The 20,753-nt window shown below is 44.8% G+C and overlaps 1 protein-coding gene across 3 annotated transcripts in view; it reads right to left on the bottom strand.

Annotated features, from left to right (window-relative positions):
- Positions 1-20,753, bottom strand: part of LOC144498961 (T-complex protein 11-like protein 1) — a 44,426-nt gene that overhangs the window by 3,793 nt on the left and 19,880 nt on the right. For all 3 annotated transcript variants that reach the window (XM_078220950.1, XM_078220951.1, XM_078220952.1), the window contains exons 4-10: positions 20,473-20,605; positions 13,320-13,440; positions 11,367-11,587; positions 9,902-10,038; positions 7,827-8,017; positions 6,651-6,832; positions 2,607-2,779 (exon numbers count right to left, since the gene is read on the bottom strand). In XM_078220950.1, coding sequence (XP_078077076.1) covers positions 2,607-2,779; positions 6,651-6,832; positions 7,827-8,017; positions 9,902-10,038; positions 11,367-11,587; positions 13,320-13,440; positions 20,473-20,605 — 1,158 coding nt within the window. The remainder of the gene's footprint in view (positions 1-2,606; positions 2,780-6,650; positions 6,833-7,826; positions 8,018-9,901; positions 10,039-11,366; positions 11,588-13,319; positions 13,441-20,472; positions 20,606-20,753) is intronic.

Genomic DNA, 20,753 nt, shown 5'->3' with positions numbered 1-20,753 from the left:
TGTACGGCTGGAATATCTCAATGTTTCACCCATCAGTGCATTCTAAGTTAGCTACCTCCGCCTTGGTAGTGAGGTTTAACTTGAATCTCTGGATTAGGGAGAGGGAAAATCAGATAGCGTATGGATTGCTTCAAGTATTCATCCAATTCCTTTTTGAAAATTACTAAGAATCCGGGTCTTAGGCAGTGCATTCCCAATCATAACAACACACTGTGTAAAATTCTCCTTATCTCCATTCTGGTTCATTTGCCAGTTAGCTTAAATGTATATCCATTGGTTATCAATCCCCTTGCCAGTGAGAATAGTTTCTTCCCATTTATTCTATCAACCCTCAAGTTAAACACCTCTATTAAATTCCCCTTAACCTTCTTCACTCTAAGGAGAATAATCCCAGTTTCTCTAGTCTCTCCACACAATTCAATTCCCTCATCCCTGCTTCCATTCCAGCAAATCTCTTCTGCACCCGTGATATCATGCCTGAACTGTGGAGCCTAGAATTACTGCAGGTGCGGTCTAACCAGTGATTTATAAAGGTTTAGCATAGCTTCCTTGCTTTTGGACTCTATTCCAATTACAAAGCCAATGATCCCTTATGCATTTTAGCAGCCTTATCCAATGTATCATGCCAACTTCAAGGATTTGTTTACATACATGGTAAGGTGCCACAGTGGTTAGCACTGCTGCCTCACAGCGCCAGGGACCCGGGTTCAATTCCGGTCTTGGGTGACTGTATGGAGTTTACACGCTCTCCCCGTGTCTGCGTGGGTTTCCTCCGGGTGCTCCAGTTTCCTTCCACAGTCCAAAGATGTGCAGTTTAGGTGGATTGGCCGTGGTAAATTGCCCCTTAGTGTCCCAAGATGTGTAGGTTAGATGGATTAGCCATGGCAAACGTGTGGGGTTGGGGTGGGGAGCGGGCCTAGGTAAAATACGCTGTCAGAGATTCAGGGCAGATTAGATGGGCCACATGGCCTCCTTCTGCACTGTAGGGATTCTATGATACATCCCTAAGTTTTATTATTCCTGCACCTCCTTTGAAATTGAACCATTTACTTTAAGAGGTGTATTCCATTAAAAAGGGAACTTATGCAATGTGATAATGTATAAATAAAGAGGTTAGACTTTAATTAAAATTGAAGGAAAGTATCCATAAGAAGTGTAAGAGAAACAATAAAAGATAAAGAGCAATGTGATAAAAAATAGACAATTCATTTATGCCACTCTTAGCAATTTAGTAGCATCAAGAAAAAAAAATCCAAAGAACATCTACAGGAACAGCAAAGTATTTTACAAATATAAAAGAAAAAGTAATTGTTAAAAGCAATGTGGGACCATGGACAAGAAAGCATAGTTAATGTGTAAATGATGATCAAATGTGTTTAGTAAATGTTTTCCATCAGCCTTCATTGAAGAGAAAGATAGCAGAGAGAGAGTTGAGAGATAGTCTGATGGATAAAAGGAACATCTTTGATAAGCAAGTCTAAAAAAAGACCAGCACCAGGGTCCATGGCAAATATCTGAGGACCCTGAGGTGAACCAGGCCCTAAAGACTCCATTTCAGGGTTCCACCCGAGTGTCAATGTGTGTCAAAGTATCTGTAGCAGGAAAATCTAATTTAATAGTCTGTAATTAAGATTGAAATTACCAGCTATCTAAATAAAAGGAAAATAGTCTGAAGGAGCCGCAGAGATTTTAAACAGGGCCAATATTCTGAATCTTTGCTCAAATTTAATCTAAGGTGGGTATATTAGACTCTATGGAAATCTATGGAAATCACGGTAGCACAGTGGTTAGCACTGCTGCTTCACAGCTCCAAGGACCTGGGTTCGATTCCCGGCTCGGGTCACTGTCTGTGTGGAGTTTGCACATTCTCCTCGTGTCTGCGTGGGTTTCCTCCGGGTGCTCCGGTTTCCTCCCACAGTCCAAAGATGTGTGGGTTAGGTTGATTGGCCATGCTAAAATTGCCCCTTAGTGACCTGGGATGCGTAGATTAGAGGGATTAGCGGGTAAAATATGTAGGGATATGGGGGTAGGGCCTGGGTGGGATTGCGGTCGGTGCAGACTCGATGGGCCGAATGGCCTCTTTCTGTACTGTAGGGTTTCTATGATTCTATACTCTGCAGATTAAATGTTTGTATACAGTACATAAAAGGGTGGATCGGGGTAAATGGGTTTGATGGGCCAAATAGCCTTTCTCCCAGTTTTGTGCTCCTGGTAATATAATTTAATGGGAGAAAAAGAGGTGTAAACATTTAATGTAAAAATAAAACCTGCCTGGCACTTTGAACTTTTAAACAGGAGAAGAATGAACTCCTACCACCATCGCTGTACTTTGGAGAAGATAAGACAAACACTATGAAGCATTGATACATTCCAATTTCTGATGCCACTTTCATTCTTATTATGAACTAAAGAAGAAGCCACTTCGTAGCTGTGTATCGCAATGTTCCCATAGGTACAGGCACGCCTAGCTCATTTGGTCCCTACTGCTGAGATTAAGTCAGCTAGCAGGTTTAACAGGGCCAGTTTACAACCATTGCTAAACATCAACCAGTCCAGACAACAAGATTCATTACCACTGTATATTTTAAAGTACAATATTTTCTTACCTATCAGTTTGCGAACAGAGTTATCCGAACTAGATATTGCCTGGATTTGACCTTTTAACACTGTCTCTTTCTCAGTAGTTAACTGTGAGAAACCATGTTGAGATAAGCAGTTATTTATTTCCACACAGATCTGCTCGCTCATACTGACTATTGCCTCAGCAAGATGAAAGGAGCTGTAAATACAATAAAGATTTGTAATAAAACATTAACATCAACTTACCACTCAATTCTTTTGCTATTTCATACATTAAAATAGTTTATTTTTAGTTTATTCTTTAATTTATTCTTTAGTTTATAAACTTTAGTTTATTCACAGAGGATAAGCATTCCCAATGCTCGTTACAGTCCCTGGTGGAGTTGAAAATAGTTTTCATTCTTAATATTGCCAAATTGAATTCTCATTGATAGCACAGGAGAGGAAGGGAGTGGAGCAGAGAGAGGGCAGGCAGGAAGGGGGAAGAGAGGAAAGGAGAGGGGAAAGAGATGAAAGGGGAGGGAGAGACAGAAAAGGGGAGGGGAAGAGTGGAAAGGGGAGGGGGAAGAGAGGAAAAGGGGAGGGAGGGAGAGGAAAAGGGGAGGGAGGGAGAGGAAAGGAGAGGGAGAAGAGAGAAATATATTAAAAACCTAATTGAAATACTAAATTTTTTGGCAAAAGTTATAGTTACAAAATAGGATAGAATGTTGAATCTGTATAGAATCATAGTAATTTTTTTGGGAAAAGGAGAAGGTGCCCCTGTCTACATCAAAAGGGGCAAAGTCTGGGACCCTTCCTATTTGTCATTTTCATAAATGACCTGGATGAGGAAGTGGAGGGACGGGTTGGTAAGTTTGCCGACAACACGAAGGTTGGTGGGGTTGTGGATAGTCTGGAGGGATGTCAGAAGTTACAGAGGGACATAGATAGGATGCAAGACTGGGCGGAGAAGTGGCTGATGGACTTCAACCCAGATAAGTGCGTAGTGGTCCATTTTGGCAGGTCAAATGGGATTATGGAGTACAATATAAAGGGAAAGACTCTTAGCAGTGTAGAGGATCAGAAGGACCTTGGGGTCCGGGTCCATAGGACTCTAAAATCGGCCCCGCAGGTGGAGGAGGTGGTTAAGAAGGCGTATGGTGTGCTGGCCTTTATCAATCGAGGGATTGAGTTTAGGAGTCCGGGGATAATGATGCAGCTATATAAGACCCTCGTCAGACCCCACTTGGAGTACTGTGCTCAATTCTGGTCGCCTCATTACAGGAAAGATGTGGAAAAGATTGAAAGGGTGCAGAGGAGATTTACAAGGATGTTGCCTGGATTGAGTGGCATGCCTTATGAGGATAGGCTGAGGGAGCTCGGTCCTTTCTCCTTGGAGAGACGTAGGATGAGAGGAGACCTAATAGAGGTATATAAGATATTGATTGGCATAGATTGGGTGGACTCTCAGAGGCTTTTTCCCAGGGTGGAAATGGCTGCTACGAGAGGACACAGGTTTAAGGTGCTGGGGGGTAGGTACAGGGGAGATGTTAGGGGGAAGTTTTTCACACAGAGGGTGGTGGGCGAGTGGAATCGGCTGCCGTCAGTGGTGGTGGAGGCAAACTCAATAAGGTCTTTTAAGAGACTCCTGGATGAGTACATGGGACTTAATAGGATGGAGGGTTATAGGTAGGCCTAAAAGGTAGGGATATGTTCGGCACAACTTGTGGGGCCGAAGGGCCTGTTTCGTGCTGTAGATTTTCTATGTTTCTATGTTTCTAGAAAGAGTCGAGACCATCAAGTTTTTAGGTGTCCAGATCACCAACAACCTGTCCTAGTCCCCCCATGCCAACACTTTAGTTAAGAAAGCCCACCAACGTCTCTGCTTTCTCAGAAGACTAAGGAAATTTGGCATGTCAGCTACAACTCTCACCAACTTTTACATAGAAAACATTCTTTCTGGTTGTATCACAGCTTGGGTATGGCTCCTGCTCTGCCCAAGACCACAAGGAACTACTAAAGGTCGTGAATGTAGCCCAATCCATCACGCAAACCAGCCTCCCATCCACTGACTCTGTCTACATTTCCCGCTGCCTCGGAAAAGCAGCCAGCATAATTAAGGACCCCACGCACCCTGGACATTCTATCTTCCACCTTCTTCCGTCGGGAAAAAGATACAAAAGTCTGAGGTCACATACTGACCGATTCAAGAACAGCTTCTTCCCTGCTGCTGTCAGACTTTTGAATGGACCTACCTTGCATTAAGTTGACCTTTCTCTACCCTAGCTATGACTGTAACATTACATTCTGCACTCTCTCGTTTCCCTCTCTATGAATGGTGTGCTTTGTCTGTATAGCGCGCAAGAAACAATACTTTTCACTGTATGTTAATAATGTGACAATAATAAATCAAATCAAATCAAATCAAAGCTGCTGTCTTGCATACATCAGGACAGACACAAGTTGTATCCCGTAGTTCCAGTCTCTCCCGCAGGGGATCGACTCTTTCAGCATCCACTCTGTCAAGTTCTCAGGATCTTATATGTTCCAATTATATGTTCTCAACTTTCTGAACTCCAAGGGTTGCAGCTCCAGCCTGTTTAACCTTTCCTCATAAGATAGCCCTCCCATCCCCAGATATCAGTTGAATGAATCGTCTTTAAGCTGCTTCTCATGCATTTATATCCTTTTTTTAATAAGGAGACCAAAATTATACACAGTATTCTAGATATGGTCTCACCAACGCCCTGTACAATTGTAGCAAAACATTCCTACTTTTATATTCAATTCTTCTTGCAATCAATGGGGGACAATAGCTCTTGGGTGCATTCAGCATGGTAATGCCTCGAGCAATCACAGCTGACTTGCTAACCAGTCAGCAGCCCCTTTTCTCTTGCAGCATAAACTATTGGCTGGAATGTGTTGGCTGTTCACACTGACAGCATCTTCTGTTCCCGCTGGTGACACAGCCCTGCCTCGGAATTCCCTGCAGCCTTCGGCGGATTTAATGGGAAATCCCATTGACAACAGCAGGACCAGGAGACCCTGCTGCTGGGGAACAATGTGCCGCCTCCCACCCCTGAAACACACTGTGGGGTGGCCAGAAAATCCCCCCGCATTGTTCCTTTGAATGTGACATTGTTGGATCTGTCCTGATGAGTGAAAGACGAGGAGAGCTTTGATAGCATGTCTCTTTCTCTGGACTACAAAATGACTGTTTAAATAACAGACATACTAAAAAAGAGGCTGTTTTAGTTAGTGGCTTGTGCTACCAAATAAACCTGTTGGACTTGAACCTGGTGTTGTGAGGCTTCTTACTGTTTTAGTTAGAACAGGGGAGATCTACAGAACGATAGTAAAAGCAAAATACTGTGGATGCTGGAAAGCTGAAATTAAAACAGAAAATTCTGACAAAATCTGTGGAGAGAGAAACAGCTTTTGAGTCCAGATCACTCTACTGCATCTCGGAAGAACTTTTTCAGCATTCTATTGTTGTTTTAGATTTATAGGGTGGTTTGATAGAAGTGTAAAAAATTATAAAGGGTTGGGACAGCGTGGACAGGAACAGACTGTTTCAGGTATTTGAGGGGAAATATATGTAAAGTTACAAGTGTAAAATAAAGAGCAAGAAAATAACTTTTGTTACACAGAGAATAGACCTCACTGCCAAATATAGTTTAAGAATTAGTGACTGAAGTGGAGATAGCATCAATGTTTAATATTCGGTTAGATAGGTTGGTAAGGGAAAGTGTTTTTAAGCTTAAGTTTATATGTTTATTTATTAATCTCTCATGTAGGCTTACATTAACACTGCAATAAAGTTGCTGTGAAAATACCCAAGTTGCCACACTCCAGCACCTGTTTGGGTACACTGAGGGATAATTTAGCATGGCCAATGCACCTAACCAGCATGTCTTTAAAGACTTAAGGGTTTGTGTGCAAGATAAACATAAACTCTGACTAGATGGGCTGAACAGCCTGTGTCAGTCTCATATTTTCAATGCATTATATAGCAGGGGCATTACTATTTTAAAATAATTTAGGAAGTGGAGTAATAAATAGCTGTTTGTGGCCCATAATAGAGCACTTACAGTGAATGCATGTCTGTCAATAAGACTTTAATAACCCTCTTCAGTCTATCCAGAAATCCTGATAGCCCTGAAATGGCCGCACCCGTCATGTTGTATATAACCAGCAGGACAGCCGCTGTAATGGTCAGTTGATTCAATTCCCGTTGCATCTCCTCGAAACGGGATTGGTCCATCAGCACAGGCTACAAAATGGGACAACAAGATGACAAGTTACCTGTGCAGGACAAGTTTCAGCAAAGCATGCACATCCGAAAATCCAAGGAAATGTTTCCCTCGCCTCTTTTCCCTCCATTATCCTCAGATTTTACTTGTTCTTCCCTTTTTTGACTCACTCCTAATGTGCATCAACTTGTGGCTAAGGTGACGGGGCAGCTTCCTACTCCCAGGTTGCTGCCAAAGTCACTTGATTTGGTCACTAAGAATTCACTTAAAAGAGAAAGAGGAAAAAACTTGCACTTCTACAACACCTTTCATGACCTCAGGACATCCCAAAGTGCTTCTTCAACCAATCAGGCACTTTTGAGATGTGGATACTGTTGTAGTTGAAACAAAACACAGCCATTTTACACATATAAACTCCCACAGGTAACAATGTGTTAATGACCAGATCATCTCTTTTAATGATGCTATTTGAGGTATAAGTATTGACCAGGACACCAGGGAAAATTCTTTTGAGATATGCCATGGAATATTTTACAGCCACCTAGGTTTAACATTGCAAACAAAAGGTGGTCTTCAACATTGCAGTGAAGTGTCAGCGTAGGTTTTGTGTTCAAAGCCCTGGATTGGGACTTGAAACCACAACCTACTGACTCAGGGGCAAGAGCGCTACCAACTGAACCACGGCTGACAGGTTTACAATAAAGGTTGCGTCCGTGAAAAGCAGCTTCCACTTTGCATCAACACTAAACTAATTAGTATAAACCTGGATTGAAGGTCTAAACAGACTCCACGATGAAGCAGGCCCAGATCACCCATTTCCCCCAAAACCCCTTCTCCAGAAACAGACTTTGCTTCACTCCAGATTTAGGAAGTATTTATACCGCTATTTATGTTCATGCCAACATTGACATAAAGGAGTTGAGTCCATGTTGAATTTAAGGCTGCATTCACAGTGAAACAGAGATCCAGCTATGGAACAGGCAATGGAAAAGAGATGAGAAGAGTGGCACTAACCTCTGGGAAGAACCTTGTCTGATCCCATTTCAGCAATTTAACATACGCATGGTTTAACACTGCAATAGGGCACAATGCAGAAATGTCTTTGGCACCAGCCACTGCTCCACCATGCACAGAAACAATCATGTCAGAGCTCAGTAGTTCACTAGCTGCCTCTTGCAACCATTCTGTAGTGATTTCTAATGAACCTGATAAGAAAATTAAAATTCTTAGAAATATAGAACAAAACTTATTTCTCGTATTGTGAAAAATGACGGCTAAGCACAATACCTCCCATCTTCACACCATTGTATGTCTTTGCAGTAATCTTTTCCAGACCTTGTCTACAGATGCACAAGGCAGACGATGCACATGCTTATGTCTGTTTTCCATAGCTTGTTTTTCTTTGAACAGGTCACTAACCTGTCACCAGAGGCTACAGCTTTAGGGATGTCACTCCATATCAAACATGGCTGATCAGAAGATTTTCCCACTCTTACCACCTGCCATGGGTGCATGTGAAGGATTTACAGGTTGATATTTAGTTTGGTCATGCTATGTAGAATCATACAGTACAGAAGAGGCCCTTCGGCCCATCAAGTCTGCGCCAACACATTAGAAACTCCTGAACTCCCGCCTAATCCCATCTACCAGCACTTGGCCCATAGCCTTGAATGTTATGACTGTGCCAAGTGCTCATCCAGGTACTTTTTAAAGGATGTGAGGCAACCTGCCTCCACCACCCTCCCAGGCAGAGCACCCCAACCACTCATTATGTGAAAACGTTTTTTTCTCATATCACATTTGCGTCTTTTGCAAATCATTTTAATCTACCTTCTTGTTCTTGATCCTTTTACAAGCAGGAACAGTTTCCCCCTATCTACTCTGTCCAGCCCCCTCATGATTTTGAACATCCCTATCAAATCTCTTCTTAGCCTTCTTCTCTCTAAGAACAACAATCCAATCTACCCTCATAACTGAAGTTTCTCATCCCTGGAACCATTCTTGTAAACCTCTAAAGCTGTAAACCTCTGTAGGTCTCTACTTATTATCACATTGCTGTTTATGAAAACCTGCTATACAAAATTTAGCTGCTGTGTATCCTGCATTACAACAGTGACTAGATTTCAAAAGTGCTTCATTAGCTGTAAAGCACTTTTGAGCATCTTAAAGTCTTACAAGACGTTATGTAAATGCAAGTTCTTCCTTCCTATATCAGAAGATGCGCCGTTTCATATGATTAGAAACATCATACTCTGTAAAGCACAAAGCAACAAAGTCCAATTGTTGTTAAGTAAACAGTGATGAGTTCATACAAATTAAGTCAATTAAGTGACTGTGGCATATCCTAGATCTGCTATAGTGTGTTGTTTTTCTTCTCAACTGTGACACAGAAAATTACAAGTAGGATATATAAAGACTATCACAACCTACTGATTGCTTCATCCCTTTTCAGATTCAGAATGAATGTCTAATATTACAATCAGTGACCTCATTACCAGTGCCAACCATGTGAAGAGCTGGCTGGGAGAAACTCCAAGCAACACAAAGTCAACTGAAGATAGGGTAATAAGTAAAAAGTGCGTGCAATATTAACCAACATCAATTCATCTCCCCATATTTCCCGTCAGTTTCTCCAATGATGTGATCAGTATCCATGTGTAATAATGCATTTTTTTCTAAAAAGTGTAAAATTAATTCCTTTCTCACAGCTTAATGGGTGGCACAGTGCTGCCCCACAGGGCCAGGGACCTGGGTTCAATTCCCAGCTTGGGTCACTGTTTGTGTGGAATTTGCAGGTTCTCCCTGTGTCTGTGTGGGTTTCCTCCGGGTGCTCTGGTTTCCGCTCACAGTCCGAAAGACATGCCGGTTAGGTGCATTAGCCATGCTAAATTCTCCCTCAGTGTACCCGAACAGGAGGCAGAGTGTGGCGGCTAGGAGATTTTCACAGTAGCTCCATTGCAGTGTTAATGTAAGCCTACTTGTGACACTAACAAATAAACTAAAAACTAATAATAATAAGTATAAATGGCAAGGCTGTCTCCAAGATCACCAGGTGCATTGTGTAATAAATCCAGGATATCAGCTCTTACCATGTTGTTTGTCAAAGAATTCCTGGAAACTCTTTCGCTCATAATCGACGGACTGTTTCATTAAGTGCGGTCGAATGCTGCTAATAGCAAAATTCACCATGTCAAGCTTCATTAAATCCAGCACAGCAAAAATCTCTCTGAAAATACAAGTTTAGAAGAAGTCACATTGTGTTTTATAGTCTGTGACTTTCACAAGTGGTCAAGCTTGTGGTTGCTTGGAGCACAAATCTGAGCATTGTGACACTAAGTCTTAGCTTTTACAGTTTCACTGAGACAGAAAAATAGGACAAGACCACTATTATAATCCAGAGCAGCCAGAAGCATGCAAACTTAACTTAAAAAGAAAAATCGGACAAGAGCACAATTGTTTAAGAAATAACAATTCTAAGCTGCCATTTTATAATGGATAAGATTGTTATGGGTCACTTGTTAACAATTATTTATACCTGGATGATACTACAGGAGTTATATGTCATAGAATCATAGAAATCCTACAGTGCAGAAAGAGGCCATTCGGCCCATCGAGCCTGCACCGACCACAATCCCACCCAGGCCCTACCCCCATATCCCTACATATTTACCAACTAATCCCTCCAACCTACGCATCTCAGGACACTAAGGGGCAATTTTAGCATGGCCAATCAACCCAACCCACACATTTTTGGACTGTGGGAGGAAACCGGAGCACCCGGAGGAAACCCACACAGACACGAGGAGAATGTGCAAACTCCACACAGACAGTGACCCAAGCCAGGAATCGAACCCAGGTCCCTGGAGCTGTGAAGCAGCAGTGCTAACCACTGTGCTACCGTGCCGCCCCGAGGGTCTGTCTCGAGGGTCTGGTCTTTAACACTGCTTAGAAGCAAAGACCAACTGTTCCATTTGGCAACAACTTGGAGGTGTTCAAACACTAGTAGAAATGTATTCTTTAACTTATTTTGTGCATCCTTTAACTTCTAAAATTTATTTTAAAATGTTAGACATTTAATTGGTTAATTGGAAGAAAAAGCATCAGAAATCTCATCCAGTCGTGAGGTCAGAGAACAGAACTGCTATTTTCTGAGACCACAGCATATCCACTTGATAAAATCATGGATACACACTTACATTAGTGACACCTTTATTTGGTACAGTAAATTGAGAGCAATAGACTGCTCCAAATAGGACATGTAATCCTTGTTTCCACTGCCAAAAGTGCAAAGTGTTAATTAAAAAGTTTTAGGTCTGAGCCCATATTAGTTACGTTTCAAGTCTTCAGTAACAGAATCCAATCAATAAATCAAAACAGTTTTCACAAAAACAATTTATATTAAACAGCGCCTTTAATATAACAAAACATTCCAAGGCCCTTCACAGGAGCAATTATAAAACAAAGTATGACATCGAGCCACGTAAGGAGATATTAAATCAGTAACAAAAAGCTTGTCCAAAGAGGTAGGTTGTAAATTTTAAAGCATAATCTTGCCTGAACAATTCCACCACATCTGTGATATCTCTGATGATCTTGATATCATCATCCCTGATAGGGGCACAGAGTGTTCCCATCATCCCGATGATAAAGTCAGCCAGTTTTGGGATGTGCAATGCGCCATTCTCAGCCTCTTGCTTTATGAGTTCCAGATCCAGAACCTCATTGATTTGATTCCTTAACCTGGTGTGACCAGGCAGCAAGAATGACAAGAGACTCTAGGAAGTAATATCGATTAAATTAGAGACCAGATGGATATACCAGCAAAATTAAGATTATGGTTTTAAACAGTTTTCAACGTGCATGGTACAAACTAATCTGAAAAGTGCTGAAAGGATATTTGGTGATGTTTATGGGGTTGCCTCATTGACACTTTATTAACACCACGTTATAACAGGTGCTAATTTTGCAAATTACTTAAAATCCATCTTTATCGCCCACTCCAGCTTTCTCGAACATTACGTCACCCAAGTGGTTTTATTTTATAAATAAGAGTAATCAATTATTGGACTTTGTTGGCTATTTTAGCTGATGCAATCTGGCCTTTGCTTGTCCAGACACAGGTTTTACTGGGTAAAATAACAATGAAAAACTTCAAGGTGTTTATCCCCTTCCTAATACAGCCATTACAAAACCAACTGCTGTTTTATGTTTGTGTGAGCTGAGATAATCAGAATGGAGCGGGGTGAAGTTGGGATATTCCCCATCACTATGGCTCAGTACAAAAAGCAAGGTGCATTTAGCCACAGATCCATTTGGGAAAGTAGCTTGCTAATCCAACAAAATGGACGCTTTATAAATCATATCATTCACAATAACGTCCTCCACTATCACATATGCACAATATGCAATAGGAAACAGAGTAGTCTAGTGTGTTTTGCAAAGAGTTAAATGTAAACCTCCCATTCCTCCTGAAGCAGTCACATCCTTGGCAACGAATGGATTTCCTCCATTCCATCAATGTTGTCATAAAACATAGGCGAGAATGTAAACTATTCCATCAGATATTAAAAGTTTCCACACAAAATAAAACCTCCAAGGATGCAAAATTCAAACTTCAAGATAAATGATGAGTTCGCGAATAAAGTTCGAACCCCATATCGGCAGGATAGGTAATTTTACAAACTTACAATACAGAGAAAAAGAATGTTAAAGTTATTGGTTTAGGATTGTGTGCAGATTGGCACTGTTACCCTCTCATTAGAGAAGGCTGTGAAGGTAGAGGTTGTGGATTGGGCTGATGGGCTAAGACCGAGAGTTTAGATTGCTTGTTATTTCCCTACTTCCAGGCAGCAAAATATTTTTTTTAAGCAATTGCTTGTCAGAAGTGATCCATACAGGACAGGAAGGGCCCGTGCTCAATCCCGATTACCACAGGTAAGGTGCTGATATGGTTATGGTACCAGACAAGCAGCCCAATGGTCAACAGTTCAAATCTCACTGCGGCAAGTCATGAAACTAAATTCAGTATCAATTCAATATATATTCCTGGGTAAATATCCTGGAACTCCCTCCCTATCAGCACCGTGGGTGTACATACACAAGGTGGGCTGCAGTGGTTCAAGAAACTGGCTCACCACCACTACCTTTCGACCAATTAGGGATGGGCAACAAATGTTCGCCTCACCGACAATGCTCACAACTCATAAAAGAACAAAAAAATATACATCTGCTGATTTAATATTGTGGGCTTGCACCAGAATGAAATGAGCATGAAAGCTGCTGAATAGTCACAAAAACCCACCCTGGTGCAGTAATCGTTGTTGAGAAAATCTGCAATACCAATTGCACACTACATTCTACCACCACCTCCTCAGGACAATGCGGGTGGGTAAATCATCAAAGGCCGAGTGGGGCTCACTGTACTATATAGTACTCTAAAATGTCAGATAAACTAGGAATTACATTTTCAATATTAGAGGGCAAAGTTATCTTGAAATAAGGCCTTACCTCTTTAATCTCACCGAGAAGCTTGATAGCATGGTCATAAACTGGTGGATCTTCATTTAGCTGTGCTCGCAAACTATCCCAGAAAGCTTTCTTCATAATGTCTTCAAGTGTCTTCTCAAAACTGTTGAGAAATTATTGGAATTGTAGATTTGTTGTGCAATCCTTCTCAACCTTAATACATATTGTATAGTATGTATTGTTAGGTAGCTTATTCATACTTAGATGGTGTTATTCTGTGAATTGACAGATAGATTAGGTAATCCAACAAAGGAAGTTAGTAATGTGTGTCGGATCCTTCAACAATAATTGCACAAAAAAGTCTTCCTTTCTGATGCCTGGGTTTCACATGCAGTATGAATGAAGGGCGTTTTGCAAAGGTTGACCTTTCGCACAAAAAAATTAATAAATGGCGCTTCTCTAATGTTGGCAGATTAGACATGGGTTTCCCGAGGTTATTTTGCATATGGAAAATGCTCATTGGCAAAATCAGGTGCAAGTGTGATCCCACATTAATCATGTATTTGAGCATTGGTACATTCTCTATTACAGACTGCCAATATTTTTAGCAAACCAATAGATGGGCAAACTCACACACAAAGATAAATGTAATTCTAGGAGTTGTAGGCTGTGGGCGGAGTTCATTGCAGGCTGTTGGGGTAGGAACCAGGTGGGGGTGGTGGTGAGGGAGTCACAGAATTGATGCACCATCAATCAAGCAAAGACTAGTTTGTATGCAAGAACAAATAGACTTTTATTAGCAAAAGACTTGGAGCACACCCATGTCGATGAACTGGTCCAGAGACTGAGGCAGGGGGGTGGGGAGCAGTCACCTTTATACCTGGACCGCGGGGGAGGAGTCTCAGGCAGGGCCGGCATGGGCATGCCCAGGCATGTCACACACACACACAGACAATAAGCTAACAGTGGTTTACCACATTCATCCCCTGCTTTTAAAAAAGAGTCCGGCGGGGGTGAGGTGGGTGGAACGATATTTACAGAATTACAAATTTACAAATTTAGTCTCTCTGGGGGCTTGATCTGCCGCTGCGACCGCCGTAGTGCCGGTTGTGGTGTCGGTTCCGGTGGCCGCGGTGTTGGTTCAGACGCCAGGCCGTAGTCGCTCGAGTCGTCTGTAGTCCCTTCCGATTGTCGGGTGCGTGGTGGCGGCTCCTGGGGCTCAGGTGTGCTGTATACGGGGGTTGGGGGTGTGGGGTTGTGGGTCGTAGTGGCCCCTGGGGCACCTGCGGGTGCCAGGTCTCGAATAGAGACCATGTCCTCCCGCCCGTCGGGGTACGCTACATAGGCGTATTGGGGGTTGGCGTGGAGGAGTTGGACCCTTTCGACCAGGGGGTCCAACTTATGGGTCCTCACGTGTTTCTGGAGCAGGACAGGGCCTGGGGACATCAGCCATGATGGTAGTGAGGTCCCTGAGGAGGACTTTCTGGGGGAAACAAACATTCTTTCATGAGGGGTAGCATTGGTAGCTGTGCAAAGGAGTGATCTAATTGAGTGTAGTGCATCAGGGAGGACCTCTTGCCAGCGGGTGACTGGAAGACCTTTAGATCTCAGAGCGAGTAAAACGGTCTTCCAGACTGTCGCGTTCTCCCTCTCTACCTGTCCATTCCTCCTGGGGTTGTAGCTGGTGGTCCTACTCGAGGCTATGCCTTTGGAGAGCAGATACTGTCACAGCTCATCACTCATAAAGGAGGATCCCCGGTCGCTATGGGTATAGCTAGGGAAACCGAACAGGGTGAAGAGGCTGTGCAAGGCCCTGACGACCGTGGCCGAGGTCATATCCGGGCAGGGAATAGCGAAGGGGAAACGTGAATATTCGCCAATGACGTTGAGGAAGTATATGTTGCGGTCAGAAGAGGGGAGGGGGGCCTTGAAGTCGACGCTTAGGCGTTCGAAAGGGCGGGTGGCCTTTATGAGGTGTGCTCTGTCTGGCCGATAGAAGTGCGGCTTGCACTCTGCGCAGACCTGGCAGTGTTTGGTTATAGACCTGACTTCCTCAATGGAGTAGGGCAGGTTACGGGCTTTAATGAAGTGAAAAAACCTGGTGATCCCCGGGTGGCAGAGGTCGTTGTGGAGAGCCTGCAATTGGTCTATTTGTGCGCTGGCACATATTCCCCGGGACAGGGCATCTGGGGGCTCATTGAACTTCCCGGGCCGGTTTAAGATGTCGTAATTGTAGGTGGAAAGCTCGATTCTCCACCTCAATATTTTATCATTTTTGATCTTGCCCTGATGCGTGTTATTAAACATGAATGCAACTGACCGTTGGTCCGTGAGTAGGGTGAATCGTTTACCAGCTAAGTAGTGGCTCCAGTGCCGTACAGCTTCCACTATGGCTTGGGCCTCCTTTTCGACAGAGGAGTGTCGAATTTCAGGGCCTTGGAGGGTTCGTGAGAAGGCGGCTACGGGTCTGCCCGCCTGGTTAAGGGTGGCGGCTAGGGCGAAGTCAGACGCATCGCTCTCCACCTGGAGCGGGATGGATTCGTCTACAGCGTGCATCGTGGCCTTCGCGATGTCTGCTTTGATGCGGTCGAAGGCCATGCGGGCCTCTGCCGTCAGGGGAAAAGAGGTGGATTTGATGAGCGGACAGGCTTTATCCGTATAATTGGGGACTCACTGGGCGTAATACGAGAAGAAGCCCAGGCATCTCCTCAGTGCTTTGAGGCTGGTGGGGAGGGGGAGTTCCAGGAGGGGACGCATGTGGTCAGGATCGGGACTGATGACCCCGTTTTCCACAACACAACCAAGGATGGTGAGGCGGTGTGTGCGGAATACGCACTTCTCCTTATTAGGAGGTCAGATTTAGGAGTGTGGCGATGTGGAGGAATTTGTGGAGGTTGGCGTCGTGGTCCTGCTGATCATGGCCGCAGATGGTGACGTTATCCAGGTACGGGAAGGTGGCCCACAGCTCGTTCTGGTCTACCATTCGGTCCATCTCATACTGGAAAACCGAGACCCCGTTGGTGACGCCGAAGGGGACCCTAAGGAAGTGATAGAGGCGGCCATCCGCCTCGAAGGCAGCATGTTGGCGGTCTTCCGGGCGGATAGGGAGCTGGTGGTATGCAGATTTTAAGTCGATGGTGGAGAACACCCGATATTGCGCAATCTGATTAACCATGTCAGATATGCGGGGAAGGGGTACGCGTCCAGCTGCGTGTATCAGTTAATAGTCTGACTGTAGTCAATGACCATGCGATGTTTCTCCCCAGTCTTAACAACTACTACTTGGGCTCTCCAGGGGCTGGTACTGGCCTCAATGATCCCCTCCCCTAGGAGCCGTTGTACTTCGGACCTGATAAAAGCTCTGTCTCCAGCACTGTACCGTCTGCTCTTGGTGGCGATGGGCTTGCAATCGGGGGTGAGATTTTCAAACAGTGAGGGAGGGGTGACTTTAAGGGTCGAGAGGCTGCAGGTGGTGTGCGGGGCGATCTAAGAACTGCTGATTGCAAACGGAGAGCGAGGGAAAAGGCCCATTATACTCCATGGTGACGCTCTGAAGGTGACTCAGGAAATCTAGCCCCAGGAGTACGGCAGCGCAGAGTTGTGGCAGCACAAGGAGCCTGAAATTTTTGTACACGGTGCCCTGTACAGTCAGGGTCGCCATGCAGTACCCGAGGACATCCACCGAGTGGGACTTTGAAGCCATGGAGATCGTTTGCTTCACTGGCAGTACTGAAAGGGCGTAGTGACTCACTGTGTTAGGGTGAATAAAGCTCTCCGTACTCCCACAGTCAAATAAACAGTTTGTAGTCCGACCGTTTACCTCGATGTCCATCATGGACCTGGCAAGTTGGTGAGGCCTGGATTGGTCCAGCGTAACCGAAGCCACCGTTGGATTTTGCGACGCGGCTGACGGCATCCAAGATGGCGGCCCGCACGGTTCACATGCGGCTGATGGTGTCCAAGATGGCAGCCCGCACGGCCCACACGTGGCTGATGGCGTCCAAGATGGCGGCCCGCACGCGGCTGATGGCATCCAAGATGGCAGCCCCCGCGGGTCACACGCGGCACTACTGGGCTTGGAGGTCGATTGCGCCCTGCATACCTTCACATAATGGCCCTTCTTTCCACACCCGGAGCAGATCGCATCCTTCGCCGGGCAGCGTTGTCGGGGGTGCTTCCCCAGGCCGCAGAAGTAGCACTTCGGTCCTCCGGAGACTGCCGCAGCGGTCGGGTCATTGGTGGGACGTGGCGTGGCGTAGGCCTGCGGCCCTCCCGAGCACAGAGGTGGCGACGACCGCAGTGTCCACGATGCGCCCCCATGGTCGAGATTACGGAAGGCCACCTCTAACGAGTCGGCAAGCGCCACAGTGTTTTGTAGGTCCAGCCCACCCTGTTCCAGCAGTCATTGTCGGATATAGTTTGACCTGATACCCGTGACATAGGCATCTCTGATTAAGTCCTCAGTGTTTTGGGCGGCTGTTATGGCCTTGCAGTTGCAGGTCCTGCCAAGTGCTCGCAACGCACGCAGGAATTGGTCGCCTGATTCTCCTGGCTGTTGTCTGCGAGTAGCCAGAAGATGTCTGGCGTAGATTTCATTAGACCGTTTGTTGTACTGGCCTTTCAAAAGTTCGATCGCATCCTTGTAAGTTTCAGCGTCTCTACTCATCGAGAATACTCGATCGCTTACCTAGGCGTGAAGCACGTGTAGCTTGTCGGTTTTGGTCCGGACGACGGAGGCGGAGAGGAAAGTTTCAAAACAGCGCAGCCACTGATCGAAGCTGTTAGCAGCTCCTACAGCTTGAGGATCCAATTCGAGTCTAACGGGTTTTAGTATCTGCTCCATCCCAAAACTTTTGCTAATAAAATTGATGCACTATCAATCAAGCAAAGACTAGTTTGTATGCAAGAACAAATAGGCTTTCATTAGCAAAAGACTTGGAGCACACCCATGCCAATGAACTGGTCCAGAGACTGAGGCAGGGGGTGGGGAGCAGTCACCTTTATACCTGGACCAGGGGGGGAGGAGTCCCAGGCCGGGCCGGCAGGGGCATGTCCAGGCATGTCACACACACACAGGCAATAAGCTAACAGTGGTTTACCACAAGAATCATGCAGGAAGTTGCATATTGGAGGGCCAATTCCAGGAACTCTGGGCTGAATTATGTGAGCGGCGGGGAGGCAGTGAGGTGTCAATGCCACAGAAAGGCAGAGGAAAGGTAATTGAGTTTATTAAAAGGTAAACAAATTTGTATACCTCTGACTGGGATGAAATGCTACCTTCCAAATTAAATGTTGATCTATTGGGATTCATCTGACATTTCAAAGGTGGGGGTTTCCAAATGCGGTCTCAGACTCTGAGGGGAAGGTCAGCCATTGTGTAACTGCCTTTCATTGGAGTGGAGGCTTTCATCGAAAGGGAAGAGGCAGCATTCAAAATTGCAATGAAGAGGGGGCATCTCAGAGGAACTGAGGGGACGTTTCTCTATTTTTCATCAATATTTAAGGGATAGTAGGAAGCAAAAATATGGATAAGGGAAGTGCACAGCAGTATCAGAACAGAAGTGTGTATAAGTAAAGATAAAGAATACAAAGGAAAAGATGACAAGAAGATGAGCAGGTTGATAACCTTTGCATTGCCTGTTTCTTACTGTAACTGTCTTCAGCAAAAATATTTCTTATTGCATAAACCAAGGAATATGCAAAATATTTTATTTTCCAACATGGATTTGGTAAGGTGAGGGATGGAATTCTGGTCAGCAAACACAGAATTCCTGGGTCCCTGGAACTCAACAACATGCATTTTTTTAAACAGCAAATTCTTTGTCCAGAGATTAGCCTGATTGAAAGGTTTAGCTTACAGTCACACAGGCTGCAACACCAGGTAAGGAGCCTTTATGCTAGCAGGAACATGCAGAAAGATCCCAACCACTGGGGTGTGTTTGATCCCTGGCCTCGCGGGGGGGGGGGGGGGGGGGGGGGGGTCGCTGTTCCTCCTGGCCTATAGGCAATACTGCCATGGCACTTATCTTCTTTCCACACCACCCTTGTGCAGCCAAGTTTCCCAAAGCCTAGGAAACCCAGTTAACCAGGGTTAAACAGTAGAACAAGTTCACTCTAAGGCTTCTATCCTCATTATAACATTTAAATGGCTAACTAGCCTCCTCGATGTGGGTTGGCTGCTAACCTCATGTTCTGCCTTCATTAAACCTGGAATTGATAGCTTAAAATCCAATTTGGAGTAAGGGTGGCACGGTGGCACAGTGGTTAGCACTGTTGCCCCACAGCTCCAGGTTCCTGGGTTTGATTCCCGGCTTGGGTCACTGTCTGTGTGGAGTTGGCACATTCTCCCCATGTCTGCATGGGTTTCCTCTGGGTGCTCCAGTTTCCTCCCACAGTCCAAAGATGTGTGGGTTAGGTGGATTGGCCATGTTAAATTGCCCCTTGGTGTCCCGGGATGCGTAGGCTAGAGGGATTAGTGGGTAAATATGTGGGGTTATGGGGATAGGGCCTGGGTGGGATTGTGGTCGGTGCAGACCCGATGGGCCGAATGGCCTCCTTCTGCACTGTAGGGATTCAATGAAATTTTTAACATCCCACCCAACCCCAACCCAGTTGTTTTTGAGTTAGAATTAAGCCAAAAGTGTTTCAGAGTCTAATATTTAAAATTATAATTCATTCATTTTGAGCAAGGAGGAAAATTCAGATTACTGCTTATCGCCTTTAGAATCATAGAATCCCTACAGTGCTGAAGGAGGCCACTCGGTCCATCGCGTCTGCACCGACAACAATCCCACCCAGGCCCTATCCCCACAACCCAATGTATTTACCCTAGCTAGTCCCCCTGACACTGAGGGAGAATTTAGCATGGCCAATCCACCTACCCGCACATCTTTGGACTGTGGGAGGAAACTGGAGCACCCGAAGGAAACCCACACAGACACGGGGCAAACTCCACACAGACAGTGACCCAAGCCGAGAATCGAACCTGGGTCCTTGGTGCTGTGAGGCAGCAGTGCTAACCACCGTGCCACCTTTAATGTGGAGATCAATAATCAGATTACAAAATTCAGAATGAAGAACCAGAAAATCACAAGGTTGATTCTATCTAGTAGTTAACTAGTATATTTACACAGTCTGTCGCTATGGATTACAAGGGCTAAAAAATAAACACTTTTATTCAGTTCAAAGAACCTACCTGCTCGCTGGTAGATCGCGCTGTTTGATCATGAAGCTTTCATCAACCACTATCTCATGGGCTAAAGCCATGTTACAGACTCCTTTCTCTGCCTCAATTAGCTCTTCTACAGAAACCAGGTTGGGAGAAACAGCTAAAAGCACAAAAATTATAACCAGGGTCACTCCATTTCGCTCACAAAACAAGGTCAGAAACAAAATGTAGGATGTTGATTTTTCACAAAGCCACTATTAATATCACTTTCAGGTAGTGGAAGCAATTTAAGAGGTAAAAGGTCAAAC

This window comes from Mustelus asterias, chromosome 9, assembly GCF_964213995.1.
Source record: "Mustelus asterias chromosome 9, sMusAst1.hap1.1, whole genome shotgun sequence".
Lineage (NCBI taxonomy): Eukaryota > Metazoa > Chordata > Chondrichthyes > Carcharhiniformes > Triakidae > Mustelus > Mustelus asterias.
This window is presented reverse-complemented; position numbering and strand designations above follow the sequence as displayed.